Genomic DNA, 11,693 nt, shown 5'->3' with positions numbered 1-11,693 from the left:
ACGAAAATCTGCAAAATTGCGACACGAGTCGTGGTTACTCGATGCAGCCCGTCCGCCGTCGCTGCTGCCAAAAAAGTCAAAGGTATTCGCCGTATAAAGGACCGCTGGTTGAACCGTGTGGACGTGTCTTCCTTTGGTTTTGTAAATAGGATGAGCTAGAAAGAGTTTGAGGTGTTTTACAGCCACGTCTGCAACCGAGTCATTGATAAGGTGTAGAAAAAATGGTTGGGTAGCTTCGTCAGAGTTAGTAAGGCGTTACCAGATGATGCCTTCACGAGTCAGGGTTGAATGTGACAAGTCTTTTTGGAGAGAAGACTGCAACACTGCCGCGCAAGCTCCAAAAAGTTGGCGCAAGCTCCAAAGAGTTTTTTTTTACACCACGCACCATCTGCCGCCTGATAATCACGAAGTGGCTACGAGCAGTAGATATTATTAAAACATTTATTTTTCTTGAAAATGAAGAAATCTTCTGCTCCAAAACCAGTCATCAAGCCATTGTGATTAGATGAAATGAACAGCAGTTGTATTTGCGCTTGTACAACTTCTCGAGCGCATGTGTGAAGCCGATTAACGAACCAACAGTTTTTCGAAAGAAACAAATAAAATCAAAATACCACACAAGGAATGTCATCAGAAAATTGCGTCGCGAAGGCAACGTGAGACACTCGTAAAGAGACTGCCGCCGGCCAGTAAACTCGTTTCTCAAAAGAGAACATGCTGTTCCCGTCGAGCACTAGGGTGGTGACGGAAACACCGTGCATTTTTTCTCTTCATTGAGAATCGTTTTATGCTTGCACTTGAAGGCTTCCGAGAAGAGGCCAGAGTGGCGAACGACGGCGTCACAGATCAGCGTGACAGTGTCAAGGCTGCCCTTGCATCTCATGTAACACCAAGTTATAAAAAACAGCTGTGCCTGCGTGAACCTCAAGTTTGCGAGGCGCAGTGAGCGCCCGGGACTTTGAAACGCCGCGCTAAGCACGTTTAAAGCGGCGACTTCAGACAGCACCAGATCTATTGGTTCAGTTTCTAAAGTTGACTCTTCGAGACAAGTCTCCAGTAGCTGTTTGACGTCCGTCATCTCCGGCGTGGTGTTGTAGTAAAGGAGACTCAGTTCTGCGTACGCCCTCGCCACTTGGCTGCCAAGAGCCCCGTATTTGAGAGCTCGGGCATAATTGATGTTGTAAAGAGGGTATGTTAGCACATATGGCGCTAGCTGGAAACCGCCATCTGTGAACGTGTAGAATTCGAAGCGCTCCAAAGCCTTCTCATCGAATGTACGCTGTTCGACTCGCCAGTTTCTTTGCCGCGACGCCACCTTGCAGGCTCTCCAATTCCTCACGAGCGATGAATTCATGTCCGGAATGAAAGCAGCGCTGCTATTCGGTCCATCTGGGGGGCCTTTGTAGTCGAGAGCCCGGAGGATGTGGTCGCCGGTGTCCCAGGTCGCTGTTGGTGATGAAAGCGGGGAAGACAAATTTGTGTGGCTAATTGCAAATTGGTGGCGAATTGTATCGACTAATTCCACCACGTCTTCACGGATCTTGGGGGAGAAGGCGTGTTTGGTGAAAGGCACAAAGAGCAAATCGCCCATGTACTTGTACACAAGAAGGCAGCACCACTTGCCGTGCTCAAATAGGACAATTTCTTTATCTGTAGTGCCGTAGTAGTTATACATGAGCTCGAGGTTTGCGAATGAAGCCGTGTACCTCACCACTAACCAGGATATGAAAAGGTGCATGTCAGCTTCGTCGACTTCAGCCCAGATCTTGTTGATTTCTACGAGATAATCGAGACAGTTGGTTACGAGCGAGCCGTTGTTGGTCGCATTGAACTCTAGAAGCACTTCCTTCAACCGGACTGGGTCAAACGGTCCAGGTAGAACTTCAGTTGTCACTGGATTGCAACACACAATGGATATATTGTACTTAAGAGCGAGTCGTTCGAATGTCTTAATATCTAAGCTTCTGGTTTCCTCGAACGACACACCTTCTTCGTCCCCATCCCCGAACTTCTCCTTGAGCAGGTTAAAGGTGTCTCGCTCGTATTTCTCGTCGTTATTAAACCTTTTCTGTTGGTTCATTGTGCGGGTAAGGGAGGAAGCCTTGACAATCATTAGATTAGAAGTGTTCGGAGTAAAGTCTATCAACACGCCAAGGTCAAAGTTGAGGGCGAGGGAAACGAGTGTTCTCAACACGTCCGGCCTGTTGTATCGGCGAGGCCACGAAACGTTCGCCTGTTGTAGTATCTTCTTGATGGCTGGAACCTCGTCGCTTTCGCCGCGTCTTACTGCATCGCACGAACGGTAGAAAAGGAATGCTTTTTGGGGTGCAGTCTGGCCACTTGTGGGTGGCGCAATGCTTGTGCTCCAAAGTTGGCTCGCCATACGATCCAGAGCCCGATTGAGTATCACTCTTTGCACAGAGTGTTGGTGTGAGTGACGCCACCCATCGCACGTGAAGCGCTGGAAGCTGTTGCAAGGGTCTTGCGAGAGGTTCAGCGAGGCGTTAATAAGGTTGGCGAACTCTTGACACGGGACGGCCGTACATACGTTCGCGTCATGGTAGTTGGATGGCCGAAGGATGATGATAAGAACAAGCAGGGCCAGGCCGCCAATGATTAGCGCAGAGCATATGACTGGTAGCGTGAGGAACGGTAGGCGCACCGAAGTGTCAGCATCCGAAGGAGACTGTCCTCTCGACTGCGTATCTGGTGGCTGCATAGAGAAAAGGCGCCAGTCCAGATTTCGGATTGGCATGCGGAGCAGATGAAGGTAATCTACATTTGGTTCTGCACAAAGGATGTGTTTGCTAGCGTCACACCTACGACGGAAATGTGGCACGTCGAAAGGAAAGAATGCTGGAGCAAGGCTAACTTATTTTTTTCACGAAAACCTTAAATCGGGAATATGTAAGCTGTTTATTCTTGTAAATCTTTGGAACTCAGGTCAGACAGTTGTTACATCCCGGTCAGCGATAGGAAGGTAAAAATGAAAGTCATTCTCTCGGTTATTATTACCAAAAAGTAAACTCGGCGCTGGTTCACTTTGGGACACTTTCTGTATTACTCAAATGCATTTGCAGAATTCATGAAATTAACTAACTCTGGTTTGATGTAACTAGATTTGACTTGATTTGAAGTGTTGTATCGCCGAGTGTGGGTAACGAGCATATAACGTATTTGAAGCTGGGCATATGCGGTATGAATTGCGAACGGCGTTTATCCAAGTGAACAGAGTAGGCCGCTGCATTTGCCGTTATTCTTTTTCCGAACGGAAAGCTATATAGGGATGTAAATAGCTGAAATAACATTTAGATTTACTCGTAACTTGAGATCACAGGTACATAGGAAGACCTAAATGTTAAAAAATTCCAGTGTATGTTTGGTTCCGTGTAAATATCGAAAAGCGATTTCGCTACGGCTGCGACCACACAACGCCCCTAATCCTTCCTTCTGTAGCCTATTTTGGCTTTGCGGACACTAGAACAATTTACCTGCATCATCTACTAACCTGTGGCCCAAGACTAACCAACAAAGTTTTAAAACAATGCCAGTTTCATGCGTTGCATGCAGTTATAACTTTGCGACAGGGCTTCTCCAACCATCCCGAATAAGGGAACTAGTGACCTTGCTTTCGTCCTTTCAGCTTTCTCCTCGCCCCTTGCCCGACCATCACCTGTATTTCGTAGGAAGTAATTACTCCAACATCTATGCGACTTTATTGGTAGAACGTTTTTCTTTCACGTGCAACACGTTGGTTCGGTTCCATTTTCAAACATCAAACTGTCGGTGTTTGTATTTCATTTGCTGCATATAGTGAAATTCCTAATGCGGTATTCTCGGATGTAGCTTCATCTCTAGATTTTTTTATCCTTAATTCCAATGTTGGGAGGAGCTGACGTAACCAGTATTTTTTTGTCTTGCAATATCAAAAGAACCTTTCTTTGTTCGTTTGAAAATGTGCATTAATATTAATTAGTTTTCCGCTAAAAAATTCCGACTGACTGTCTTACGTCTCTCTTGTATACTTCAATTGGGCCCCCCAAGTCTGGTACCTGTGTTTTATTCGTCATTTTTAGAATTAGACATTTTTTCTGTAAACACAATGATTAATGCCAAGATTGAAGCTACTTTCAGTACAGGATAATAAAAATTTTGAGTTTGGGTTTTGATTGATTTATTGTAGGGTTTAACGCGCCGACGCAACGCAGGCGATGAGGCGCGCCGTAGTGGAGGGCTCCGGAATAATTTTGACCACCTGGGGATCTTTAACAGTTTGGGTTTCGCGCACCTATTTTATGCATTCAATTTTTTTTTAGAAATTCGTACAACACTGACACTATACGTTCAGTTGAAATTTTGTGCCGCGTTCATATTTCCAGTGAAAAGTGTAACTTCTCCAGTCTTGACAATTAACTTCTTAAAGCCGAACTAGCGAACGCATTCCCCAATGCAAGCTCCAACCTCAAAGTCGTATCGGCACCTTTCGCTTTAATTTTTCGTTACTTATGTTGGGCCATGTCGGCGAAAGGTTGCAAGAAGGGAGTTTGACCTGTAGTGTTAATGCATTACATGCTTTCACGTTTCGCCCTTGCCTGGTTTTCCCCGTTAGGCGGGTGCTGTAGTGATTGCAGGTGTTGGTTATTGGAAAATTTATTTAAAATTCTCCGCGCCTTTCACCTTGCTTTAAGTAACCGTGGCGAAAGAGCCCACACTCGAGCAAGACGCGCACTGACGTGTTAGCGTTGGGGAGAACTATCGGCAAATCTGCAAGCACGGAACAACTGCGTGTGATGTGATAGATTGTAGGGTTTAACGCGCCGACGCAACGCAGGCGATGAGGCGCGCCCTAGTGGAGGGCTCCGGAATAATTTTGACCACCTGGAGATCTTTAACGTGCGCCGAAATCTCGTACACACGGGCGTTTTTGCTTTTCGCCTCCATCAGAAAAGCGGCCGCCGCGGCCGGGAATCGAACCCGCGACCTCGTGCTCAGCAGCGCAACGCCTTAGCCACTGAGCCACCGCGGCGGGTCTGCGTGTGATGTGCAGAAACGTCTTAACCCAACGAAGCCAGCGGCGCGTGATCACTAAACTGTTCCTGCTTGCAGGACGTTGCGTGCACGTGCGTAAACTGCAAACTAGGCGTGCAGCGAATGAGTTTTCTGCACCGTGTGTAGCTGTTTGCGGTTTCAGTATTAATACGTAAACCCTTGTACACCACTGTACAAAGCTCAAGTGATGTAAATTATTCCACCCGCCGCCGTGGATCAGTGGCTGAGGCGTTGTACTACTGAGCACGAGGTCGCGGGTTCGATTCCCGGCAGGGGCAGCCGCCTTTCTGGTGTATGCGAAAAGCAACACCTGTATAACATTTTGGCGCACGTCAGAAAACCCAATTGTCAAAATTAATCCGGAGCCCTCCACTAGAGCGCGCCTCCTCGCCTGCGTAGTGTCGGTACGTTAAACCCAACAATCAATCGATGTTAATTATTCCGGAGCGGTTCACTACTCTGGCCCTCGAGCACAGGTGTAAATTAAACATGAAGTAAACATTTCAGTTAACAAGCTTTGCTGAACTTCATTATTAGTTTTAAAAAATGAGTTGGACTTGCCTACATCTGCAGGCTTATTGTGTCTTAGGTAAATGTTTTGTTTTTTTATTGCTGGCAGCGTGAACTCCTTGCAAACAGCTTAATTTTAGAGAGGCTAGCGATAGCCGTTTGGGGACTTTGACGCTACAATCTGTCCCGTTGGCACTTCCTACTTTTATTCTAATGTATTATCTCGCTCGTACGTTTGTTGTATGTCTTCTGGAAGAGTCCAATGTACGCCTTCTATACTGCCTGGTCTGTCACGGCTACCATACCTGCGGCCGTGTATGACGTGGAATCCACTTTTATTATGTATAAACAGAACATGTAAAAGACGTTATTTCTACTCCGCTGACACATTTACACGCCAATAAATGCACTTGTGTTAAGTAGAATCCCCTTTTATTTTGTATAAACAGAACATGTAAGAGAAGTTATTCGTACACCGCGGACACATTTACACGCCAATAAATCCAATTAGGTCATGAATTAGCCTTGTTGGTTAAGAGCCCATAAAGTAGAATAGCCACGTTGCTATAATGGCACCCGCATTGAAATGTGGTTAATGTGCTCAACTCTTCCACCGATGAACGCAAGTCCGCTGAAGTGCGGAAAAGGAAATGCGTACCGGTGGGCTGATGAAGCCGAAAGCGGAGGCAGGTCCTTGTGGTTCTTGTGGTGACTGCAGAGAGAAGTTACATAAATTATTAGTAAAACAACCGTCGTATTTTCACACCAATTAGTGAACAGTGAGATTTTACAGTACCGCGGGGCTCATAGGTGAGAATGGTCCTGTCTGCTTCAGTGTCTGTGGGTAGAAGGCAAAATAAAATTGAGGAAATCAATACTCGTTACAAATACTTTATACAAATTTGCAAACAAACATATATCAATGTACCGTTGGGCTCATGATACCTCCAGGTAAAAGCAGGCCTGCTGGCTGTGGGAGTGACTGCGTGAGAGAGTCGTCCGAATAATAGATTAGGGGACAAACGACAACACACATTTCGCTCCCTAAGTGAATTCTCCGCCTTCAATGGCTCTGTGAGTACCTTAACGTCGTTGGCATTCTCGAACGTGGGTAGCATGGCTTCGTCTGGTGATGTCTGCATGAAATGCAATTTTTTATTATTGTCATTTTATATACCTTTCCGCGCGCTTACAACTTCCAGATGAACGAGGAACCCAGTAATTGGATCACTAAATCCGCCTTACGGCTGTGTGCGTGTAAAGTAATATTAAGAACACGCGCGTATTATTATCCAAAAATTTATATCGACTACCTCGACAGTGTTGACCCGTGTGTGAGAACTCAATGCAGAGAGATTGAATTGAGACTCAAAAGCACGGTCGAGATACTTAGTGGGTAAACAGCAGGAGTTCCGAAAAATAATCCCCGACGTTGACACCAAAGATGACAGCAAAAAAATGATAACGAAAGTAGTACACAATCACCTAATAAATACAAGAAAACAACCATGTAGTGAAAATAAAAAAAGAAGAAAAGTAATGACAAATGAGAACGATACCTTACTCCCAAATAAAAAATCGTGTTAGGCTCTGTAGAGGTATAACAGCAAGGAAGAGGTCAAAATAACACGCCCCCGAAAAAAATGACATATGAACGCAATATTATCCAGACGAAAAACAGGTTCATCAACGTAGAAACCGCTGAATGGTCAAATACACAACAGAAAGGTCTGCAGTTTAAATTGTGTAAAGCTAGATATCCTGAGAAAAGTTTTATTTTGTTGCGAGATAGCAGACAACGCAATTGTTAGTCTGCGGTGGTTAGAATGTGAACACGACGGAAACGAAATCAGAAATGAGGGAAATGCGTTTATATTGTTCTGAAGTGTTGTGTAGGGGGCAAAATACCTAAGGGAAGTAGATGGAAAAACATGTTTAAAAAGTAGATATCTATGTAGTTCGGATAAACTTGGCACTGGCAAAACGGTGAGTCGTAACTCTGCCTTCCTTCTCAGAGGCTGTCCGCCTCTAATGCTTGTTTCTCCTACTGGCACCTTACGCTCTTCCCCTCCCGCTTGCACTGGGCTTAAGTTATTTCTCCGGGCAGCCGCGGCATTTTTCATGGCATGCCCCATTCTCGTCAACTGCGCTTTTTACTGTGCTATCTCTCCGCTTCGACAGGTTTGTTATTCCCTGCGTTCCGTAATTGGTCCCGTTCCAGGCGGCGAATTTAAACTCTTCTTCCTCTTCCTTTTCTTCTCTGGCCATTCCTTCGCGCGCGTCTTCATAAGAATTTCTTTCAGGGGTAACCCCCTCAACCATGACGCATGCTTATTTTGAAGTCCCGTCAACAGTATTAGGACCCTGTGAAGCAATATGAATGAGAGCCCTCCAGCCCTCAAAACACACACCTAGAAGCGGGAAACGCATAAACAAGAAGCATCCGTTCCACGCTGTGGTGACCCCGCGGTTTCACATTCTGTATGTATTCGAAGTTACTTAACGGGACACTGAATTCGATATAGAAGTTGCTTTAGATCGATAGAGTAGCTTACCAAGAACGCAAATATACCACTATTGCACGTAGCTTTCTTTTTAAAAATAAGGTGTAAAACAGCGAAAGCGTGAAGACCACAGAACTTGCACCGGGACTCCTGGCATGCGAAACTCATTGTCTGGCTGCCGCTGCATGGCGCTGCTCGTTGATACTTGGGGTGGCGGTGGCGCGTTTTGAGGAAGCGTGCGAACCACGCGCGAGAGATTAATTCGTCTTCAACACTCGCGAGGCCTCAAAAGAAGCGTATGCTTTTCTTCGAGAAGGCGCCAATACTGATCACGGGTGCCGTGACATAACCTTTTGCTCCTTTGTCCGGAGCTGCCAATACGTGGGGGTTCAGGATAGCACGACTGATTTGACCCAGAACCCCTAATTTCGCCGAAACTGACCAAACAGCTCGGTACGCAGCAGCGTTGTATTCGATTGCTTCGAGAGAGAGAGAGAGATAACACTTTATTTAACAAAGGGTTAGCGCAGCTTGGTGGCCAAAGACCGTAGAGCTTCGGCGACTGTGGCTGCCCGACCCGTTAGTAACTTCTGGAGATCCAGGCTTGAGCACCCCAGTGCTGCTTCCCACTGGTCGAGGGAGGTTATGAGAGGGAAGGGATCGTACTTGCAGGCCCACATATGGTGATGTAATGTGGCCCGTTCTCCGCAGTGCTGGCAGAGTGTTGTGGGGTACAGCGATGGGTGAATGTGATGAAGTACGGCTAAACAGGGGAGGGATTCAGTTTGAAGCTGGCGCCAAAGGCGTTCCTCTTCCACTGATAGGGATGGGTGGGCGGGAGGATATTTGCGGCGGGAGAGGCGGTGATGTTCCGTGATTTCTCTGTACTTGAGTAAACTATCACGGGTTGATCTGGCTCCATGAGAGGCAGTGTTGGCATCACAGGCTCGGGAGACGAGAGCTCGGGCTGCGGTGTGTGCCACTTCATTTCCTCCAATACCCGTGTGGGCAGGGAACCAGATCAATTCTACAATACCTTCCCCGTGTAAACCAATACCTTCCCCGTGTAAACATCTCTCTGTACGTTCTTGCAAGCCACGTAAGTTGAGGCCACAGAAAAAGTGAACCGACCTCGAAGTGCACAAAGCATCAGATTCATTCTGGCCGGGGTTCATTTTCCTCCCACAAATGTTATTGTTCTTGTAGAAGAGACTTACATAAAAACGTGCGTCTGTACAACTCCTAGAATGTGTTACTTTACGCTAATAACTGAGATGCGTGGCCACGTGCGCGCACGCGCACACATGATGGCGCGCACGCGTGCGCACGCATTCCCGCACACACACGAGGGCACGCACACCCCTCCTGAAACGTTTCTTGCGTACGAAATTATCAGAATGCAAAATGTTTGCATTTTCTGACACAACACCGGAATAAAAACAGGCGTAGGTGTCCGCAACACATGATAATTCAGTACGGCACCACGCTACAAAATTTTGACACCTGTTTAACCTTTGTATGAGCGCCAGAAACGCCAAATAACCGTTCGTTTGATTTCCGTATATATAGAGCATACACAAAACTAACCCAAATCATATGGCGCCGTATCTCGAACTTTCTTTACCACACTGACACAAAATCTGTGTCAAACATTTCTATTCAGAGAAATCATCTTATTCTTTTTTTTTTTTGGAAAAAGTATCTCAATTAGTTATGTCATTGCGCGTAATACCACTCTATAAATTGTGTATTCCCACGATTCTGCACTTTTCATTTTCATTTCATTAGGGACACACGCACTTACACGCCCTCATGTGCACGCACGCACGCACGCACACACACACGCACACGCACACGCACGCACGCACACAGGCACAATTGCACGCACGCATGCGCACGCACGCACACGCGCACACACCGAAACACACCCAAACACGCGCACGCGAACGCGCGCGCACTCACATGGGCACGCACATTGGCACGCACACGCACACACGTGCACACACGCGTTCACGCGTACATGCACACGCATGCACGTGCAGGGTGCGTGGTTGCTAGATTGTTTTTGTAATCAAGCAGTAAACGCCGTCTCTAGTCGTTCTTCACCTAAATGTACCAAGCTTTACGTAATAATGTTCAGGGACCTCAAGTGGTTTGATTAATTCCGTAGCCGTTCACTACTCTGCACCTTATAACCCACGTGTATACTTCACGTGAAGGAAACACTGGAGTTTAAAAATTTGCAGAAATAACATTCATAGTTTTTAAAAGCAACAACTAAAAGACTTGGCAGAAACTGGCGAAGCTGATTTTGTCACAGGAGACTGTTACCGTTTATGGTTGTTTAGGGCTCACCGCGTGAGTCCCTTACAACTAAGGTATTTTTTTTAGAAACTCCGACTTCGATCTACCTAGAGCTACTAAGCTGCTGACAGGTTTAGCAGCGCAGTATTAGAGGCGACCAATCACATACCATTGAATCCGGGCTGCTGGGGTCCGACAGGACTGGAGCAGTTTTTGGAAACAACTGCACGGTGAACAGAATAAGGAAGCATACTATTAGGAACGTTTCATCGTGATGCTTGAAAAAAATATTATTCGTTCCTTCCCTAAAGAAAAAGGCAAAACACCCCAGCTTGATGATAAACACAATGCCACTGGCCATTCTCGAAGCTCGGGTTTCGGTCGACCCTCTGAACGTTGGGGACAAGAGGACGAGAAGGTTAAGGTATTAGCGCAGCAGCCCGCAATTCACAGGTCCACGGGTGGAAGAAATCACCCATTGCATACCCACACACCTGCAAACGTGAATACAGCTCACCATACTGTGGATTTTAGGTGTGTTTAGATACATCTAAATCCTATGTGTTATGGTGCCACGTGTCTGTGAGAAGCCTGAGATTACCGTTGTGCGAAGGTGCAGCTCGTTTTTTTTAGTCCGTGGGCGTTGTGCTGGCAGAGATATTCGAAAGCCCAACTGCCATTGGTAGCGAACAATTTTCAGAGCCAAAGCTCTTCTAGGCTACACATTTCAAAGTAATTAATCACGTTTCAGTGATCCTTAGCCGCCGGCGGGAACGTTGAGCCTTTTTTCGGGTCGCTTGCTCTCAGCGTGACCTCTGCAGCACGACGTGATTATGCGAGGATGAAACGGTTGCTTCGCCTGCGCCTTATCGCCCAACGGCGGCTCATGTGTTTCGGCTGCGGTTCAGCGCAATCAAACCAGGTGACTAGGCGAAGATTTAAGGAAATATAAAAACACTGCGCTGAATCAAATCACAAAAATAAAGACTAGAGAAACATACGATGCAAGCCCAGGAAAACTTTGCTTAGGTCGCTGCTTTGTCGCCGCACATATGGTTACAAAGTCTCGTTACAAAAAGCATGCTATCTGGGCTTTCTCTGCATTGCCTTCATCGCAAGCAAAATGATGAATCCAATCAAGTAGATATAGTTGGACTGTAAACCGCGAAATCTCAAGCATGACAATCTTTCACGAAGCACTAGTCCTTGTGTTCGCGCGTTAAAACTAGGTTTAGGCGTGCTAAACCTTGTGTTATGCAGCAAAGCTTTCTACCCGTACCAGCCAACGGTTGTTTCGTGGCGTGCGGGACAAGAAACTCCCAACGC

The 11,693-nt window shown here is 46.5% G+C and overlaps 1 protein-coding gene across 1 annotated transcript; it reads right to left on the bottom strand.

Annotated features, from left to right (window-relative positions):
* Positions 1-632: 632 nt before the first annotated feature.
* On the bottom strand, positions 633-6,690 carry LOC144173414 (neprilysin-1-like). The gene is made up of 5 exons (XM_077701853.1): positions 6,642-6,690; positions 6,488-6,541; positions 6,356-6,397; positions 6,218-6,271; positions 633-2,713 (listed from the first exon to the last, which is right to left on the bottom strand). Exons 1-5 carry the CDS (start codon positions 6,675-6,677, stop codon positions 734-736), a joined length of 2,166 nt encoding a protein of 721 aa, XP_077557979.1. The 5' UTR covers positions 6,678-6,690; the 3' UTR covers positions 633-733.
* Positions 6,691-11,693: the final 5,003 nt, after the last annotated feature.

The sequence above is a fragment of the Haemaphysalis longicornis genome, unplaced genomic scaffold (genome assembly GCF_048455015.1).
Source record: "Haemaphysalis longicornis isolate Haplotype H1 unplaced genomic scaffold, Haemaphysalis longicornis Haplotype H1 scaffold_3, whole genome shotgun sequence".
Classification (NCBI taxonomy): Eukaryota; Metazoa; Arthropoda; class Arachnida; order Ixodida; family Ixodidae; genus Haemaphysalis; species Haemaphysalis longicornis.
This window is presented reverse-complemented; position numbering and strand designations above follow the sequence as displayed.

Coding starts and splice junctions, on each gene's coding strand:
- LOC144173414 (XM_077701853.1), bottom strand. CDS start 6,677: ATGCTACCCACGTTCGAGAATGCCAACGACGTTAAG. Junction 6,398..6,487: donor GAGGTATCATGAGCCCAACG/GTACATTGATAT, acceptor TTCTACCCACAG/ACACTGAAGCAGACAGGACC. Junction 6,272..6,355: donor TCTCACCTATGAGCCCCGCG/GTACTGTAAAAT, acceptor TTCTCTCTGCAG/TCACCACAAGAACCACAAGG.